At 38.3% G+C, this 21851-nt stretch overlaps 1 protein-coding gene across 1 annotated transcript in view; it reads left to right on the forward strand.

Annotated features, from left to right (window-relative positions):
* The window catches only part of IYD (iodotyrosine deiodinase), a 105567-nt gene that overhangs the window by 47527 nt on the left and 36189 nt on the right, over positions 1 to 21851 (forward strand). Inside the window, exon 2 of the mRNA XM_053711830.1 lies at positions 2336 to 2533. Within this exon, the coding sequence (XP_053567805.1) occupies positions 2336 to 2533 (198 nt within the window). The remainder of the gene's footprint in view (positions 1 to 2335; positions 2534 to 21851) is intronic.

A 21851-nucleotide genomic window follows, 5' to 3' on the forward strand; every position in this document is an offset into this window, starting at 1 on the left:
TACCCCCCCCAACATTACAACTCACCACCCACATACCCCTAATCTAACCCAAACCCCCCTTAAATAAACCTAACACTAAGCCCCTGAGATCTTCCTACCTTATCTTCACCTCACCGGGTCTCACCGATCGGTCCTGGCTCCAAAATCTTCATCCAACCCAAGCGAGGGCTGGCGATCCATAATCCTGCGGCTGAAGGGGTCCAGAAGAGGCTCCAAAGTCTTCATCCTATCCGGGAAGAAGAGGCGATCCAGACCGGCAACCATCTTGATCCAAGCGGCATCTTCTATCTTCATCCGATGACGAACGGCTCCATCGCGAAGACCTCCAGCGTGGATCAATCTGATCGGAACAGCCAATAGAATGCGAGCTCAATCTGATTGGCTGATCGGATCAGCCAATCGGATTGAACTTGATTCTGATTGGCTGATTCCATCAGCCAATCAGAATTTTCCTACCTTAATTCCGGAATTTCGTAATTCAAGGGACGCCATCTTGGATGACGTCCCTTAAAGGAACCGTCATTCGTCGGGAAGTCGTCGGTGAAGATGGATGTTCCGCGTCGGCGGGATGAACATGGATCCGGAAGAAAGAAGATTGAAGATGCCGCTTGATAGAAGACTTCAGCCGGATCATGGACCTCTTCAGCTCCCGCTTGGATGAAGACTTCATCCGGATCATGGACCTCTTCAGCTCCCGCTTGGATGAAGACTTCAGCCGGATCATGGACCTCTTCAGCTCCCGCTTGGATGAAGACTTCAGCCGGATCATGGACATCTTCAGCCCCCCGCTTGGGCTTGGATCAAGACATCGGAGGAGCTCTTCTGGATCGATCGGTGAACCCGGCGTGGTGAAGATAAGGTAGGAAGATCTTCAGGGGCTTAGTGTTAGGTCTATTTAAGGGGGGTTTGGGTTAGATTAGGGGTATGTGGGTGGTGGGTTGTATTGTTGGGGGGGGTATTGTATGTTTTTTTTTACAGGCAAAGGGCTGGTAAGGTAAAAGAGCTTTGAACTTTTGTAATTTAGAATAGGGTAGGGCATTTTTTTTATTTTGGGGGTCTTTGTTATTTTATTAGGGGGCTTAGAGTAGGTGTAATTTGTTTTTTTATTTTTTGTAACTTAGTTCTTTTTTATTTTTTGTACTTTAGTTAGTTTATTTAATTGTATTTATTTGTAGGAATTGTATTTAATTTATTTATTGATAGTGTAGTGTTAGGTTTAATTGTAACTTAGGTTAGGATTTATTTTACAGGTAATTTTGTAATTATTTTAACTAGGTAACTTAGGGGGGTGTTAGGGTTAGGGTTAGACTTAGCTTTAGGGGTTAATAAATTTATTAGAGTAGCGGTGAGCTCCGATCGGCAGATTAGGGGTTAATACTTGAAGTTAGGTGTCGGCAATGTTAGGGAGGGTAGATTAGGGGTTAATACTATTTATTATAGGGTTATTGAGGCGGGAGTGAGGCGGATTAGGGGTTAATACATTTATTATAGTAGCGCTCAGGTCCGCTCGGCAGATTAGGGGTTAATAAGTGTCGTTAGGTGGAGGCGATGTTGGGGGCGGCAGATTAGGGGTTAATAAATATAATATATGGGTCAGCGGTGTTAGGGGCAGCAGATTAGGGGTACATAGGGATAATGTAAGTAGCGGCGGTTTACGGAGCGGCAGATTAGGGGTTAAAAAATATGCAGGGGTCAGCGATAGCGGGGACGGCAGAATAGGGGTTAATAAGTGTAAGGTTAGGGGTGTTTAGACTCGGGGTACATGTTAGGGTGTTAGGTGCAGACGTAGGAAGTGTTTCCCCATAGTAAACAATGGGGATGCGTTAGGAGCTGAACGCGTTTTTTTTCAGCTCAAACAGCCCCATTGTTTCCTATGGGGGAATCGTGCACGAGCACGTTTTTGAGGCTGGCCGCGTCCGTAAGCACCGCTGGTATCTAGAGTTGCAGTGGCGTTAAATTATGCTCTACGCTCCCTTTTTGGAGCCTAACGCACTGAAAACCCTGCCATTCTGTTAACTCTAAATACCAGCGGTATTTAAAAGGAGCGGCCAGAAAAAAGCATGCGTTAGCTACGCGGGTCCTTACCGACAAAACTCTAAATCTAGGCGCTAGTTAGCCAATCAAAAGAGACAAATGTCTGCAGGCACCAATCAGCAGCTAGCTCCCACTAGTGTAGGATATGTGCATATTCTTTTTCAACAAGGGATACCAAAAGAACGAAACACATTTGCAAATAGAAGGTAATATAAAAGTGTCTTAAAATAATATGCTCTATCTGAATCATGCAAGTTTAATTTTTATTTTCCTCTCCCTTTAACCTTTATTGTTATTTCAGAAGAAAAAGATGAGTGGCAAGACACCGAGGAAGAGAGCGTTCATCATGTCCCTTTTTCTCCACCTCGGTACTCACAACAGGAAATGGTGAAAAGGTCTAAGGATTTTTATGAGCTTCTTAAGCAAAGAAGATCTGTCAGGTTTATCAGTGATGAACCAGTACCAAGAGAGGTTATCGACAACATTATCAAAACCGCAGGTAATTATATATATATATAAATATATATTTAATAAAAATAAAATCAAAAATTCTATGTGAAGAACATAGGAATGTAAAATATGTGTAACACGTTTCGGGTTTCGCAATGTAGGTCTAAGGCGGTGTCGTTGTTTGCGCACATGGAGAATTAGATGGCCATATACCATATACCTTTGAACTCTTATAAATATTTTTTTATTTATATTTATATGGATACTTTTTATCATATAGTGTTTATAGTGCAACAGTTTATTTTAATGTATTTATGTTGTGTTTGGTACAACTTTATTTTATCCCTAACCCTTTACACGAGAGTTGCGCTATCCCAATGCACGTTAAATTTTATAGCGTATATTTACTTTCAACTTGTAATATGCTCTCAAATTAATGCACCCACAATATTCTTAAATCGCTTGCGTGAAAATGTCTGTGCAACCACTTGTAATCTAGTCCAAGGTGTTTGGCTGTTCATGTATCAGACAAATTGATGAATCTGCATCAATTCGGGCTAATATGTATTCGTAAGAAAGCTGAAAGCATATCCCAAGTACAAAATGTTTATTTTAAATAAAATACAATAAGTGTAACTTCTGTTGGACGGAAATTAATCAGACTAAAATATTTATTACCAAACTTCATAAGCCACTATCCTTAGCTTCAATGAAAATAAAATTGTTCCCTGGATAAGTGCACCCTCCTGTGTCTAACTAGGTATATTTCCCAACAATGGATAGAAAAGAGCACAAAGTACAAATCATTCTGCAAGAAAATAACAAAAGCGATGTACAGGTGATACCTTTAACGGCATTCTGCACTTTTTCTATAGAAACAAACAGAACAAAGTCAATGTGATAATATAAGTAGAATGTGTTTGCTCTAGTTTTCTAAATTAATTTTCAACTGAAGGGAATGTCCTCATGAACGAAATTCTGTCAAACCAAACATTGTAAAAAATCCAAAATCTTTCAGCTGAAACTATTTTTTTCCTGTTCAGATCTCTTTTTAAACCATCTAAAAACAGGGACTGTGTAAGTTGATACACTTTAGGACAGGTATTAGGCAATTTGGTTTTTGAGTAGTGCTTCATTTAACTGCAACTGACGTCAAGCTCTGTGGACTGGAGCATTCTAGTTTTGCTATTGAGCTAAATGACGCTTGTTATTATTCAGTCATCAGGAACTAAATACACCTGGAAGGAATATTTGGTGAAAATGTTATGTTGCAAGGCCTTTAAACAAATTCATTTTTGTTCCTTGAGAATGTATTTCTAATAAGTCCTATTTGTGTTGTTTTATTGTATATTCCAATCCAAAGCAGAGATCATTCTGACAACCAAACAAATATATTTAACTTCTCTGATAAGAAAAATAAATAGTGAACTACCACCTATACAAATAAACAGAAAAATAAATAGTGAACCACCACCTATACAAATAAACAGAAAAATAAATAGTGAACTACCACCTATACAAATAAACAGAAAAATAAATAGTGAACTACCACCTATACAAATAAACAGAAAAATAAATAGTGAACTACCACCTATACAAATAAACAGAAAAATAAATAGTGAACTACCACCTATACAAATAAACAGAAAAATAACTGGATCAACAATTCTACATTTCTTTAAATTTAAATTAATTTAACACTCTGCTGTAACACTTAACCCCTAGGGGTAGATTTAACAACAGCGAGTCATATCTGCTCAACCTCGCTAAATGCCGAGAGCATGCGCTGTCGGCATTTAATGATGTCGGCATTTAATATTGCACAAGCATTTCTGGTGAAATGCTTGTGCAATGCCGCCCCCTCCTCACTGGCAGCCAATCGTTGGCTAACAGGGGCCGTCAATCATCCCGATTGGATCGGGATTTCAGTCCATCACATTAAAGGTGGTGGACAAGTTAAGGAGCAGTGATCTTACGACCTCTGCTTCTTAACTTCTGTTTCAGGAGGACCAGAAACGATGGGGCGCTAAAGCAACATCTGCTGCTTAATAAATGGAGCCGCTAGTGTGCAATGAAAATGGCGGATTGAGCTTGCTTTACATTGCTAAAGGGCTCATTGGCAGATGTTAACATGTCAATAATTGTCATATGATAGATTGTGAGCAACCCTTAATTTTGTTAATGAACTTCATTAAGAATAAAAAATTGCCAATATCCACTCCTAATCCGCCTCTGACGTGGAGGTCCTCTTCATGCAATCGTCCGCCGCAAACTGAAGATTGAAGGCAAGGAACACCTTTTATATTGGGGTACCTTGCATCCCTATTGGCTGAAAATTTCTAATTAGCCAATAGGATGAGAGCTGCTTGCATCCTATTGGCTGTTCAAATCAGCCTATAGAAATGCAAGGTACCCCAATATAAAAGGGGTACCTTGCATTCAATCTTCAGTGTGCTGTGGATGATCGCATGAGCCGCCAATCCTTCTCTGCTCCGCCTCCGTGCCACCGGGATGAAGATGGAAGATTGTGCCGCCGTGGAAGAAGATCTTTCTTCGCCTGGATGAAGACTTTTCTCCGCCTGGAAGAAGATGGATAGCTTATTTTTATTGTGACCCATAGAAGTCTATGGGAGGAAAAAGTTAGTGTGGTCACAAAGTCCTGAAGTTAGCGAGCCTCAATTTTTCTCTTGCATGCTAAATTTTTACTTTTAACTTGTAATACGCATGCATTTACTTTAAGAGCAGTTAGCGCGCAAGCAAAAATAAATAAATATATAGCACGACACTTGTAATCTGGCCTAAACGCAGGTAGCCATATATCTAAACTAGTTAATTATTGTGATTTATACTTTGTTTTACCTGTTATTTGCCGAATTGCCGTATTTGTAGGTGTGTAACATATCTGTGTTGAAGACAGTATCAGGCATGAATTTATTTTTATAAAACAATATAGAGAAAGTAATTATTACTAAAGATTACTAATAGTATACTCTGAGCAACATCAGTATATACACAAGAAATAAATACTAAAGTACAGATGCTAAATCATCTTTTCATATAAGTTTTCATGGTCCAATGACCTATTTTCAAATCCTGCTACTCCACATTTATAATTATACTGAGAAGATCCATTTTCAATATGTTGGGTGGATTTGGAAAAATATGAATCCATGACATATATTTAGAAGGACAGTAAAGTACAAATGTTACTTTAAAGGGACACTAAACCCATTTTTTTTCTTTCATGAGTCAGGTAGAGAATACAATTTTAAATAACATTCCAATTTACTTCTATTATCTAATTTGCTTCATTCTTTAGATATCCCTTGTTGAAGAAATAGCAATGCACACGGGTGAGCCAAACACATGAGGCATCTATGTACAGCCACCATTTAGCAGCTTCTGAGCATATCTAGATATGCTTTTCAGCAAAGGATATCAAGAGAATGAAGCAAATTAGATAATAGAAGTAAATTAGAAAGTTGTTTAAAAATTGCATGTTCTTTCTATATCATGAAAGAAAAAAATTGGGTTTCATGTCCCTTTAATGGTCTAGATAACTTTCCAATTTACCTATATTATCAAATTTGCATTGTTCTCTAGGTAACCTTTGCTGAGAAGTAAACCTAAGTTTAGCTCATAATAGGACTTAGGAGAGTGCACATTTCTTTAGCACTCTGTGGCAGCAGTGCTTGCAACTTTGTATAACATTGCTACAAACATAGCAGCAATCACTGCTGTCATACAGTCATAAAGACACGTGCACAGTCCTGAGGTGCTATCGTTACTCCTCAACAAAGGTTGACAAGAGAACAGAAATTTGATAACAGAAGTAAATTGGAATTTTTTTTACAATTGCATATTCTATCTGAATCATGAAAGTTTAATATTTACTTTACTATCCCTTTAAAGGGACATTGTTCTATAAAGTTTTCTCCCTTTTTATGTGTTCCTAATTAACATTTTACCTTCTGGAGTGTATACATTTATTTACAAATAGCTATTTTCCATTTGTTATTTGAAATATCTGCTTTTGCCAGTTAATAATTCTTCCTATAAAATGTGTAATACTGCAGTATTGGCTTTAGAAAAGCAATGTTAAAAGGCATCAGCAATCAACCTCTCAGTAGGGGAGGGGCGTTAGATTAGCCAATTTGAGTGTTCCTGCAGCAGCTTTGAATACAACACATGGGGGAAGATTTAACAAATGTTGAGCGGACATGATTCGCTATAGCGAATCATGTCCGCTTGATATTGCTAAATGCCAACATCATACGCTGTCAACATTTAACATTGCACAAGCATTTCTTGTGAAATGCTTGTGCAATGCCACCCCCTGCTCACTCGCGGCCAATCGGCCGCTAGCAGGGGTTTTGAATCATCCCAATTGGATCAGGATGATTTCAAAAGTTAAAGGGACACTAAACCCAAATTTTTTCTTTCATGATTCAGATAGAGGATGCAATTTTAAGCAACTTTCTAATTTACTCCTGTTATCAAATTTTCTTCGTTTTCTTGCTATCTTTACTTTAAAAAGCAGGAATGTGAGCCGGCCCATTTTTGGTTGAGAACCTGGGTTATGCTTGCTTATTGGTGGGTAAATTTAAGCCTCCAATAAGCAAGCACTATCCATGGGGCTGAACTTAAAATGGGCTGGCTGCTAAGATTTACATTCCTGCTTTTAAAATAAAGATAGCAAGAGAACGAAGAAAAATTGATAATAGGAGTAAATTAGAAAGTTGATTAAAATGTCATGCTCTATCTGAATCATGAAAGAAAAAAATTGGGTTCAGTATCCCTTTAAGGAGCAGCGGTCTTACGACTGATGCTTCTTAACTTCCGTTTCAGGCTCGCCTAGAATGCAGCATCCGCTGCATAATAAATCTACCCCATGGAGTTTTATCCGCTACTTGCCTAAGTACATTGTCCCTTTAACTTTGGAACATGACAAAAACCCTATTCAGATTGATCTTAAAACCCCTAATGGATGCTTTTGCAGGCTCAGAATCCTATCTTTATTATTAATAGATTCAGTACGTTGAGAACTTTGGCTGGGATTTCTGTAAAAGAAATAGCTTGTGTGGGTCCTTCCAAAATAATTTTAAGTAAGAGGTCTTAGTAGTAAGAAAGAAGCACCAAGTGGGGTTTATGCATATGGTATGGAGCACTGGTAGTTAATAAGCTAATTTAGAGTTGCTTGCAAAAGGAAAATGATGGTGCATTTTGGGTTAATCAGCAAATTAGCTGGCTAGTATTGGAGCAATGGGAGGTTAGTGTCCATATGGCCAAAGCAAAGCACATATAATTAACCTTCACGTCATATGGATTTATAACATTATAGGGTTTTATAACATTATAGCTTAGAGCTTCCATTGTATTGATACTATTGTATGTTTTAACCCCAGAGTTAGGGGGTTTATATATGGTTTAAGATTATGTTATATATTTGGATAAATGCAATTTACCTATTTTTTCTGTTGTATAACATCATTAAATTCTGTATAAAACACTGTCCTGTATCCTGAACTCAAGTTAGTCATTACAAGACTAGAAGAGTAGTGATTGGCTACATAGAGACAGCTTTGCCATATCAATAGCCATCACACTCAAGCCATACACAAATTATACCAACTATTACTTTTGATAGTCATTATAATGTAATTCTGACAGTATCTGATGGTCAGGTCACTATTTTATGATTCAGATAGAGAATACAATTTTAAAAAAGTTTCCAATTGACTTATTTGATAAAATTTGCATCATTCTCATGTTTTTCTTTGTTGAAGAGATATCTAGGTAGGTAGCGTGCACAATTCTGGAACACAGCCTGAAAGGAAATAGTGCCTGCCATCTAGTGCTTTTGCTAATGTATAACATTGTTGCAAAACTGCTGCCATATAGTGTTTACCTTCCTGCTTTTCAAAAAAAGGATAATAACAAAACTAAGACAATTTGATAATAGAATTCAATTGCAAAGTTATTTTTAAATTAAATGTTCTATCTGAATTATGAAAGAAAAATTTGCCTGGAATGTCCCTACCTTTAAAAGTGTCAGGCTTCAATGCAGAAATGTGTGTAGCAAACAAAAAGATGTTAACAAAGAATATGCTCAACACAATGTACTAAAAACAATACTCTCCTTGTTAAATAAAGTGACCGCTGCCCTTCCTCAGTCTCTCCCCAAGGACTGTATAAGCAATAGACAAAACGAAATGGATGGCGCTGGTCTTGCAGAATGTTAAGTTTCTGATAATAGATAGAAATGGACTTGATGTGCAAGTTAAAATCTGTTGCAATAATGTGCAATATACTCACTCCTTAAGTAACGTGAGTCCTGCTTCTATGGTATATCCCTCTGTAATATGTCCCTCTCCAAAGGCAACAACAGGGAGGTTTTCAACAAAGGGCTGGAAAAGGATTGGAACCTCATCAGCAGTAAAATGAAACTTTAAATTGAAGAAACAAGTAGTAACTTACTTATCCAAAATAGCAAGTCCGGCTCGTCACAGCGAAATGATTGCCAAGTAGTGAGATAAAAAATGTTTTATTGTAGCTCTACGCGTTTCAACGCTTAAGCGTCTTTTTCAAGAGCAATAAAAGACAATAAAAACAAGTAACAGTTTGTATGATGCTGTGACAAAGTAGCCGGCTTTTATACAAATGTATCCATGTTCCAATTTCCTGTCTGTGGCAGGAAATTGGACTCACATAATAGAAACAGAATAAAAAGTACAAATTCCTACTAAATGTTTAGGCCCAACCTTGTTTTTTAAAATGTTGAATCTTTTTATGTCGCTCATTTAACTTTTAAATATTAACTTTATATTAGGTTCGGCATAAACATGAACAATAAGAATAAAAGTGACCAATCAGTGAATTACTTAGCATTTTTATCCAATGAGAAGACAGAGTTAGATAAAGTCCCCATTCGAGTATTTCTTGAATTTCAGTTCCCTTTAAGGTCCGCTTAAAGTTCACGTGCTATTTTTAGCCAATCCCATGATGTTAGAAGATTTTCCGTGGATTTATGACGTCGTATGGGCTCGTTAGTCACGTGTTCTTTCTGACGAATCAGTGAGGACGTTTTTCCTTTGTGGCTTTAACCAAATATTCCGTTATAGGGAATTGCGATTATACATTTCTATGAATAGAAAATAGAACAGCGGCAGTATCCATTCTAAACACCAATACAATTGAAAATTATCTATGACAATTTTATATATAATTTGATAGTATGAGAAATATGTGCAAAGATGTTTTGCGCTGTGCGGACTTTAATGTATGTGAATACATGTGAATGAGAATTTAATTCTAATCACTAAATGGTACTTTCCAAAGTTTTCCTTCTATAAAGGATACTTTTACGGCAACCTTAAATTACATATAACTCAGTAACATCGACATTTATGCAATGGTATATCCAATAAAAATACTTTGCAAACACATTAAAGACTGTATTATCAATTTGAATCGTATGAAAAGGGAATTTAAAAAATTTCTCTTTATATTATTAAACCCTTTGAGGAAATTTAGAGAGGGCAACATTTATCCGTTCAACTCATATAGGGATAAAAAATATAGTGCCTTTATATTTTATCATAACCTTATAGCTTTCCTACGTTAAAAAATGAATGAAAAGTGAAGTTATGTGTGCTAGTTAAAGGTATTTCATATTTTATGTTACCTAATTTAAATATGAATACATTTGTGAAATAGATACAATTTTTATGTAACCTTAATTTTGTGTTATCTAATTTAAATATAATGTATAATCGACGATGTCCTCTGCATTTGGAGGGGAAATATAGAAAATTGCCAACAATTTGTTAATGATTTAAACAAAAACAATATGAATATCATTTTGACCCCAGAAATAAATAACACCAAAGCTATTTTTTTAGATTTGTCCATCACAACGGTTGATGGACATATACACACGAAAACACACTTCAAGGAATGTGATGCAAACACATACATCCAGCATGACAGTCAACACCACCCATCATGGTTAAAGGCTATTCCTAGAGGACAATTCAAACGCATCAGGAGAAATTGTGATCAAATAGAAGATTACGAAGAACAATAATTATTACTTAAAAAGAGATTTTTGCAAAAAGGCTACTCTTCAAGTAGTCTTGAGATAGATAGACAGTTAATTAAAAATCAGGATCGCAATCTAATTTTGGCAAAAAATAAAACTACAATAAATCAACAATCCTCCTTCCCCAGATTTGTTACAACTTTTAATTCAGGGCACCATCAAATCAATAAAATAATCAAAAAACACTGGCATATTTTACAGAATGACGAATTGTTAAGTAATATCATACCCAACAAACCCCAGATCACATATAGAAGAGGTAGTAATTTTAAACAAAAGTTGGCCCCTTCTTTAATTAAAGGCATGGCCCCCAAACCACCTTTGAGTATATCTAACTTACAAGGATTCTATACATGTGGAAAATGTAAAGGATGCAATTACACAAAAAGAACCCATAAAACTTTTACTTCCTCTGTAACGGGAAAGACCTATATAATTAAACATTTTATTACATGTAAGACTCAGAACGTGATCTATCTATTACAATGCAATTGTCAGATCCAATATTTAGGACAAACAACCAGATTTCTCAAGACTCGTATTTTAGAACACCTTAACAAAATAGAGAAGAGGCATGAAGATCATGGTGTCCCTTCACATTGCAACACTTGCACCAAATTTGATTTTAAGAATTTTTCATGGATAGGGATAGAAAAGGTAACCACTCATTGGAGAGGAGGGAATTTGGATGATGAGTTAAACAGGAGGGAACTATGGTGGATTCACACACTAAGAACTTACAATCATTGGGGGCTCAACAAAGATATTCGAATAGCAGCTTTTATTTAAACTAATTCCATTAGGGATAGAGAATTCTTTTAACACAAGGTTCTAATATATGAAGTAATTATTTACTACTGTTAAGGTAATTTATTTAGTCACATATAATATCACTTTATTGAGTTTACACAATATTTTTCATTTTTATTAATAATATTTTTTATTTTTATTTTTATTTTATTTTTATTTTTGTTTCCTTATTGTACACAATTTAGAAAGCCAATTTGTTAGTAACGCCACTAGTATTATTATACTAAATGTATTTAGCACATTATATTTAAATTAGATAACACAAAATTAAGGTTACATAAAAATTGTATGTATTTCACAAATGTATTCATATTTAAATTAGGTAACATAAAATATGAAATACCTTTAACTAGCACACATAACTTCACTTTTCATTCATTTTTTAACGTAGGAAAGCTATAAGGTTATGATAAAATATAAAGGCACTATATTTTTTATCCCTATATGAGTTGAACGGATAAATGTTGCCCTCTCTAAATTTCCTCAAAGGGTTTAATAATATAAAGAGAAATTTTTTAAATTCCCTTTTCATACGATTCAAATTGATAATACAGTCTTTAATGTGTTTGCAAAGTATTTTTATTGGATATACCATTGCATAAATGTCGATGTTACTGAGTTATATGTAATTTAAGGTTGCCGTAAAAGTATCCTTTATAGAAGGAAAACTTTGGAAAGTACCATTTAGTGATTAGAATTAAATTCTCATTCACATGTATTCACATACATTAAAGTCCGCACAGCGCAAAACATCTTTGCACATTTCTCATACTATCAAATTATATATAAAATTGTCATAGATAATTTTCAATTGCATTGGTGTTTAGAATGGATACTGCCGCTGTTCTATTTTCTATTCATAGAAATGTATAATCGCAATTCCCTATAACGGAATATTTGGTTAAAGCCACAAAGGAAAAACGTCCTCACTGATTCGTCAGAAAGAACACGTGACTAACGAGCCCATACGACGTCATAAATCCACGGAAAATCTTCTAACATCATGGGATTGGCTAAAAATAGCACGTGAACTTTAAGCGGACCTTAAAGGGAACTGAAATTCAAGAAATACTCGAATGGGGACTTTATCTAACTCTGTCTTCTCATTGGATAAAAATGCTAAGTAATTCACTGATTGGTCACTTTTATTCTTATTGTTCATGTTTATGCCGAACCTAATATAAAGTTAATATTTAAAAGTTAAATGAGCGACATAAAAAGATTCAACATTTTAAAAAACAAGGTTGGGCCTAAACATTTATTAGGAATTTGTACTTTTTATTCTGTTTCTATTATGTGAGTCCAATTTCCTGCCACAGACAGGAAATTGGAACATGGATACATTAGTATAAAAGCCGGCTACTTTGTCACAGCATCATACAAACTGTTACTTGTTTTTATTGTCTTTTATTGCTCTTGAAAAAGACGCTTAAGCGTTGAAACGCGTAGAGCTACAATAAAACATTTTTTATCTCACTACTTGGCAATCATTTCGCTGTGACGAGCCGGACTTGCTATTTTGGATAAGTAAGTTACTACTTGTTTCTTCAATTTAAAGTTTCATTTTACTGCTGATGAGGTTCCAATCCTTTTCCAGCCCTTTGTTGAAAACCTCCCTGTTGTTGCCTTTGGAGAGGGACATATTACAGAGGGATATACCATAGAAGCAGGACTCACGTTACTTAAGGAGTGAGTATATTGCACATTATTGCAACAGATTTTAACTTGCACATCAAGTCCATTTCTATCTATTATCAGAAACTTAACATTCTGCAAGACCAGCGCCATCCATTTCGTTTTGTCTGTTCAATGCAGACCCATCTTTTATTGTAACTCCTTTTAGCTGTTATGCAGCTGTTTTTTGGTAACCAAAAAAACCCTCACGGCAATTATCTCCTCATTGTTGACCACGTGTTCCACCCCACTGCAAGATAAATCTTATACTTTGCTCCATTGTGTAATCCCCTCTCCTATTGCAACCCCCTAACATTCAAACCTTCTTCCAAACTTAAAAAAATAAACCATGTTATTTTTTTTAATTTTTTTTTAAATGCCATTCTACAGCTCTGGATGAGAAAATGTTTTGTTCAATATCCTTCAGCTATGTAGCAACAGGCCATTTTCCTGTTCATGCCTCACCACATTCTTTTTAATGAAGATTTTTTCTGCTGGTTAGAAAAAAATGATTCTGGCTAATCCAATTAACCAATACAGTTTTAAGATGGAGTCATTATCAAAATTGAGTCCTTGGATTCCTATAGCTTGGGCTGGATGGTCTTTACTTCTGTTATCAAATTTGCTTTGTTTTCTTAGTATTCTTTGTTCAAGTGTAAATCTGGCTTATAGGGAGTGTCTGAATTACTTTAGTGCTCAATGGTAGCAGTGTTTGCAACTACTGTATGTATAACATTGCTACAGACAAAGCAAATTTTATATTAGAATTGGAAAGTTGTTTTAAAATGCATGCTCTATGTCAATGGTTTTCAAACCTCCCTAACAGGCCAGATTTTAAGGATATCTGAACTAGAGCACAGGTGAAATAATCAGCAGATTTGTAAACATGCAGCTAGATTACGAGTTTTGCGTTAGAGGCTATGCGGTGCTAACGAACAGTTTATGCTCACAGCTCTGGTATTATAGGGTTTTACAAACCCGTCGCTTCAAGACATCCTCTTCTTTCCACGGCGACTGAAGAATGAAGGTTCCTTTAAGTGATGTCATCCAAGAGTGCACCCCTTAGATTCCGATTGGCTTAGATTCCGATTGGCTTAATCGGAATTAAGGTAGGAAAAATCCTATTGGCTGCTGCAATCAGCCAATAGGATTGAACTTCAATCCTATTGGCTGATCCAATCAGCCAATAGGATTGAGCTGGCATTCAGCCAATAGAATGCCAGCTCAATCCTATTGGCTGATTGGATCAGCCAATAGGATTTTTTCTACCTTAATTCCGATTGGCTGATAGAATTCTATCAGCCAATCGGAATTGAAGGGACGCCATCTTGGATGACGTCACTTAAAGGAACCTTCATTCTTCAGTCGCCGTGGAAAGAAGAGGATGCTCCGCGTTGAATGTCTTGAAGATGGACCCGCTCCGCGCCGGATGAATGAAGATAGAAGATGCCGTCTGGATGAAGACTTCTGCACGTCTGGAGGACCACTTCTGCCAATCTGGAGGACCACTTCTGCCGGATTCGTTGAGGACTTCGGCCCGGTTGGATGAAGACTTTTACCGGTAAGGTGATCTTCAAGGGGTTAGTGTTAGTTTTTTTTAAGGGGGTATTGGGTGGGTTTTAGAGTAGGGTTGGTTGTGTGGGTGTTGGGTTTTAATGTTGGGGGAGATTTGTAATTTTTTTTACAGGTAAAAGAGCTGATTACTTTGGGGCAATGCCCTGCAAAAGGCCCTTTTAAGGGCTATTTGTAATTTAGTGTAGGGTAGGGCTTTTGGGGGGCTTTTTTATTTTGTTAGGGGGATTAGATTAGGTGTAATTAGTTTAAAAATCTTGTAATTTGTTTATTATTTTCTGTAATTTAGTGGGGGGGGGTTTGTACTTTAGCTAATTTTATTTAAAGGGACAGTAAACCTTAAAAATCATGTTATATAATTCTGCACATAGTGCAGAATTATATAACATTTTATTAGCCAAACATTTCTAAAACCTAATATTCCCTATTAATTTTTTAAAAAAAGCGCTGTTTCACAGACCCGCTCTCTGCTCTCTGCTGAGCGGGTCTGATTTTAGAAATGTTTGGCTATGTGCAGAATTATATAACATTATTTTTAAAGTTTACTGACACTTTAATTGTATTTAATTGTATTTAATTTAGGGAATTAATTTAATTATAGTGTAGTGTTAGGTGTTAGTGTAACTTAGGTTAGGTTTTAATTTACAGGTACTTTTGTATTTATTTTAGCTAGGTAGTTTATTAAATAGTTAACTATTTAGTAACTATTCTACCTAGTTAAAATGAATACAAACTTGCCTGTAAAATAAAAATAAACCCTAAACTAGATGCAATGTAATTATTAGTTATATTGTAGCTAGCTTAGGGTTTATTTTATAGGTAAGAATTTAGTTTTAAATAGGAATAATTTAGTTAATTATAGTAATTTTATTTAGATTTATTTAAATTATATTTAAGTTAGGGGGGTTAGGGTTAGACTTAGATTTAGGGGTTAATAACTTTAGTATAGTGGCGGCGACGTTGGGGGTGGCAGATTAGGGGTTAATAAATGTAGGTAGGTGTCGGTGATGTTAGGGGCGGCAGATTAGGGGTTAATAATATTTAACTAATGTTTGCGAGGTGGGAGTGCGGCGGTTTAGGGGTTAATATATTTATTCTAGTGGCGGCGATGTCCGGTTCGGCAGATTAGGGGTTCAAAATTTTAGTGTTTGAGATGTGGGAGGGCCTCGCTTTAGGGGTTAATAGGTAGTTTATGGGTGTTAGTGTAATGTATAGCACTTTAGTTAAAGGGACATTGAACCCAAATTTTTTTCTTTCATGATTCAGATAGAGCATTCCATTTTAAGCAACTTTCTAATTTACTCCTATTATCAATTTTTCTTCATTCTCTTGCTATTTTTATTTGAAAAAGAAGGCATCTAAGCTAATGGCCTCTAGTTATCAAGCTCCGTACTTACCTGCATTCGCCGGCCCCAATACGCTCGCCTAAGATCGCCTAACATCGCCGCCGCGGACCTAAATATGTTCGCCAAATTTATCAAAAAAGCTGTCAAAAAGCCACGCACCAAGTACGGGGCGATGAGCAGCGGACTGTTGTTAACTAACAGTCATCGATCTCGCTGCTCTTCGGCTTCTTCACAGCTTTCTTGCTACCCTGTCACTAAGCACCCACACTATACTACACTGTTTTACCCCCTAAACCGCCGCTCCCAGAGTCCCCCGCAACTAAATAAACTTATTAACCCCTAAACCGCTGCTCCCGGACCCCGCCGCAACTATAATAAATATATTAACCCCTAAACCACCACTCCCGGACCCCGCCGCCACCTACATTATACCTATTAACCCCTAATCTGCTGCCCCCTATACCGCCGCCACCTACATAAATTTATTAACCCCTATCCTGCCGATCCCGGACCCCCAGCAACTAAATAAATTGTTTAACCCCTAAACCGCCGCTCCCAGGGCCCATCGCCACCTACATTATATTTATTAACCCCTTTCCAGCCCCCCTACACCGCCGCCACTATATTAAATTTATTAAACCCCAAAACCTAAGTCTAACCCTAACCCAAACACCCCCGTAACTTAAATATAATTTAAATAAAACTAAATAAATATTACTATTATTAACTAAATAATTCCTATTTAAAACTAAATACTTACCTATAAAATAAACCCTAAGATAGCTGCAATATAATTAATAATTACATTGTAGCTATTTTAGGATTTATTTTTATTTCTCCAACATAGGTGTGTCCGGTCCACGGCGTCATCCTTACTTGTGGGATATTCTCTTCCCCAACAGGAAATGGCAAAGAGCCCAGCAAAGCTGGTCACATGATCCCTCCTAGGCTCCGCCTACCCCAGTCATTCTCTTTGCCGTTGTACAGGCAACATCTCCACGGAGATGGCTTAGAGTTTTTTAGTGTTTAACTGTAGTTTTTCATTATTCAATCAAGAGTTTGTTATTTTCAAATAGTGCTGGTACGTACTATTTACTCAGAAACAGAAAAGAGATGAAGAATTCTGTTTGTATGAGGAAAATGATTTTAGCAACCGTAACTAAAATCCATGGCTGTTCCACACAGGACTGTTGAGAGCAATTAACTTCAGTTGGGGGAACAGTTTGCAGTCCCTTGCTGCTTGAGGTATGACACATTCTAACAAGACGATGTAATGCTGGAAGCTGTCATTTTCCCTATGGGATCCGGTAAGCCATGTTTATTACGATTGTAAATAAGGGCTTCACAAGGGCTTATTTAAACTGTAGACTTTTTCTGGGCTAAATCGATTGATTATTAACACATATTTAGCCTTGAGGAATCATTTTATCTGGGTATTTTGATATAATAATATCGGCAGGCACTGTTTTAGACACCTTATTCTTTAGGGGCTTTCCCAAAGCATAGGCAGAGTCTCATTTTCGCGCCGGTGTTGCGCACTTGTTTTTGAGAGGCATGGCATGCAGTCGCATGTGAGAGGAGCTCTGATACTTATAAAAGACTTCTGAAGGCGTCATTTGGTATCGTATTCCCCTTTGGGTTTGGTTGGGTCTCAGCAAAGCAGATACCAGGGACTGTAAAGGGGTTTAAAGCTTAAAACGGCTCCGGTTACGTTATTTTAAGGGTTAAAGCTTCCAAAATTGGTGTGCAATATTTTCAAGGCTTTAAGACGCTGTGGTGAAAATTTGGTGAATTTTGAACAATTCCTTCATGTTTTTTCGCAATTGCAGTAATAAAGTGTGTTCAGTTTAAAATTTAAAGTGACAGTAACGGTTTTATTTTAAAACGTTTTTTGTACTTTCTGATCAAGTTTATGCCTGTTTAACATGTCTGAACTACCAGATAGACTGTGTTCTGAATGTGGGGAAGCCAGAATTCCTATTCATTTAAATAAATGTGATTTATGTGATAATGACAATGATGCCCAAGATGATTCCTCAAGTGAGGGGAGTAAGCATGGTACTGCATCATTCCCTCCTTCGTCTACACGAGTCTTGCCCACTCAGGAGGCCCCTAGTACATCTAGCGCGCCAATACTCCTTACTATGCAACAATTAACGGCTGTAATGGATAATTCTGTCAAAAACATTTTAGCCAAAATGAACCCTTGTCAGCGTAAGCGTGGCTGCTCTGTTTTAGTTACTGAAGAGCATGACGACGCTGATATTAATATCTCTGAAGGGCCCCTAACCCAATCTGAGGGGGCCAGGGAGGTTTTGTCTGAGGGAGAAATTACTGATTTAGGGAACATTTCTCAGCAGGCTGAATCTGATGTGATTACATTTAAATTTAAATTGGAACATCTCCGCATTTTGCTTAAGGAGGTATTATCCACCCTGGATGATTGTGAAAATTTAGTCATCCCAGAGAAACTATGTAAAATGGACAAGTTCCTAGAGGTGCCGGGGCTCCCAGAAGCTTTTCCTATACCCAAGCGGGTGGCGGACATTGTTAATAAAGAATGGGAAAGGCCCGGTATTCCTTTCGTCCCTCCCCCCATATTTAAAAAATTGTTTCCTATGGTCGACCCCAGAAAGGACTTATGGCAGTCAGTCCCCAAGGTCGAGGGAGCGGTTTCTACTTTAAACAAACGCACCACTATTCCCATAGAGGATAGTTGTGCTTTCAAAGATCCTATGGATAAAAAATTAGAAGGTTTGCTTAAAAAGATGTTTGTTCAGCAGGGTTACCTTCTACAACCCATTTCATGCATTGTCCCTGTCACTACTGCCGCATATTTCTGGTTTGATGAACTGCTTAAGGTGCTCGATAGTGACTCTCCTCCTTATGAGGAGATTATGGACAGAATCAATGCTCTCAAATTGGCTAATTCTTTCACTCTAGACGCCTCTTTGCAATTGGCTAAGTTAGCGGCTAAGAACTCTGGGTTTGCTATTGTGGCGCGCAGAGCGCTTTGGTTGAAATCTTGGTCGGCTGATGCGTCTTCCAAGAACAAGCTACTAAACATTCCTTTCAAGGGGAAAACGTTGTTTGGTCCTGACTTGAAGGAGATTATCTCTGATATCACTGGGGGTAAGGGCCACGCCCTTCCTCAGGATCGGCCTTTCAAGGCAAAAAATAGACCTAATTTTCGTCCCTTTCGTAAAAACGGACCAGCCCAAGGTGCTACGTCCTCTAAGCAAGAGGGTAATACTTCTCAGGCCAAGCCAGCTTGGAGACCAATGCAAGGCTGGAACAAGGGAAAGCAGGCCAAGAAACCTGCCACTGCTACCAAGACAGCATGAAATATTGGCCCCCGATCCGGGACCGGATCTGGTGGGGGGCAGACTCTCTCTCTTCGCTCAGGCTTGGGCAAGAGATGTTCTGGATCCTTGGGCGCTAGAAATAGTCTCCCAGGGTTATCTTCTGGAATTCAAGGGACTTCCCCCAAGGGGGAGGTTCCACAGGTCGCAGTTGTCCTCAGACCACATAAAAAGACAGGCGTTCTTACATTGTGTAGAAGACCTGTTAAAAATGGGAGTGATTCATCCTGTTCCATTAAGAGAACAAGGGATGGGGTTCTACTCCAATCTGTTCATAGTTCCCAAAAAAGAGGGAACGTTCAGACCAATCCTAGATCTCAAGATCTTAAACAAATTTCTCAAGGTCCCATCGTTCAAGATGGAAACCATTCGAACTATCCTTCCTTCCATCCAGGAAGGTCAATTCATGACCACGGTGGATTTAAAGGATGCGTATCTACATATTCCTATCCACAAGGAACATCATCGGTTCCTAAGGTTTGCATTCCTGGACAAACATTACCAGTTCGTGGCGCTTCCTTTCGGATTAGCCACTGCTCCAAGGATTTTCACAAAGGTACTAGGGTCCCTTCTAGCGGTGCTAAGACCAAGGGGCATTGCAGTAGTACCTTACCTGGACGACATTCTGATTCAAGCGTCGTCCCTTCCTCAAGCAAAGGCTCACACGGACATTGTCCTGGCCTTTCTCAGATCTCACGGCTGGAAAGTGAACGTGGAAAAGAGTTCTCTATCCCCGTCAACAAGGGTTCCCTTCTTGGGAACAATTATAGACTCCTTAGAAATGAGGATCTTTCTAACAGAGGCCAGAAAAACAAAGCTTCTGGACTCTTGTCGGATACTTCATTCCGTTCCTCTTCCTTCCATAGCTCAGTGCATGGAAGTGATCGGGTTGATGGTGGCGGCGATGGACATAGTTCCTTTTGCGCGCATTCATCTAAGACCATTACAACTGTGCATGCTCAGTCAGTGGAATGGGGACTATACAGACTTGTCTCCGAAGATACAAGTAAATCAGAGAACCAGAGACTCACTCCGTTGGTGGCTGTCCCTGGACAATCTGTCTCAAGGGATGATGTTCCACAGACCAGAGTGGGTCATTGTCACGACCGACGCCAGTCTGATAGGCTGGGGCGCGGTCTGGGGATCCCTGAAAGCTCAGGGTCTTTGGTCTCGGGAAGAATCTCTTCTACCGATAAATATTCTGGAACTGAGAGCGATATTCAATGCTCTCCAGGCCTGGCCCCAGCTTGCGAGGACCAGGTTCATACGGTTTCAATCAGACAACATGACGACTGTTGCGTACATCAACCATCAGGGGGGAACAAGGAGTTCCCTAGCGATGGAAGAAGTAACCAAAATTATTCTTTGGGCGGAGTCTCACTCCTGCCACCTGTCTGCTATCCACATCCCAGGAGTGGAAAATTGGGAAGCGGATTTTCTGAGTCGGCAGACATTGCATCCGGGGGAGTGGGAACTCCATCCGGAAATCTTTGCCCAAGTCACTCACCTGTGGGGCATTCCAGACATGGATCTGATGGCCTCTCGTCAGAACTTCAAAGTTCCTTGCTACGGGGCCAGATCCAGGGATCCCAGGGCGGCTCTAGTGGATGCACTAGTAGCACCTTGGACCTTCAAACTAGCTTATGTGTTCCCGCCATTTCCTCTCATCCCCAGGCTGATAGCCAGGATCAAGCAGGAGAGGGCGTCGGTGATCTTGATAGCTCCTGCGTGGCCACGCAGGACTTGGTATGCAGATCTGGTGAATATGTCATCGGCTCCACCTTGGAAGCTACCTTTGAGACGAGACCTTCTTGTTCAGGGTCCGTTCGAACATCCGAATCTGGTTTCACTCCAGCTGACTGCTTGGAGATTGAACGCTTGATTTTATCGAAGCGAGGATTCTCAGATTCTGTTATCGATACTCTTGTTCAGGCCAGAAAGCCTGTGACTAGAAAGATTTACCACAAAATTTGGAAAAAATATATCTGTTGGTGTGAATCTAAAGGATTCCCTTGGGACAAGGTTAAGATTCCTAGGATTCTATCCTTCCTTCAAGAAGGATTGGAAAAAGGATTATCTGCAAGTTCCCTGAAGGGACAGATTTCTGCCTTGTCGGTATTACTTCACAAAAAGCTGGCAGCTGTGCCAGATGTTCAAGCCTTTGTTCAGGCTCTGGTTAGAATCAAGCCTGTTTACAAACCTTTGACTCCTCCTTGGAGTCTCAATTTAGTTCTTTCAGTTCTTCAGGGGGTTCCGTTTGAACCCTTACATTCCGTTGATATTAAGTTATTATCTTGGAAAGTTTTGTTTTTAGTTGCGATTTCTTCTGCTAGAAGAGTCTCAGAATTATCTGCTCTGCAGTGTTCTCCTCCTTATCTGGTGTTCCATGCAGATAAGGTGGTTTTACGTACTAAACCTGGTTTTCTTCCAAAAGTTGTTTCTAACAAAAACATTAACCAGGAGATTATCGTACCTTCTCTGTGTCCAAAACCAGTTTCAAAG

The sequence above is a fragment of the Bombina bombina genome, chromosome 4 (genome assembly GCF_027579735.1).
Source record: "Bombina bombina isolate aBomBom1 chromosome 4, aBomBom1.pri, whole genome shotgun sequence".
In the NCBI taxonomy this organism is placed as follows: domain Eukaryota; kingdom Metazoa; phylum Chordata; class Amphibia; order Anura; family Bombinatoridae; genus Bombina; species Bombina bombina.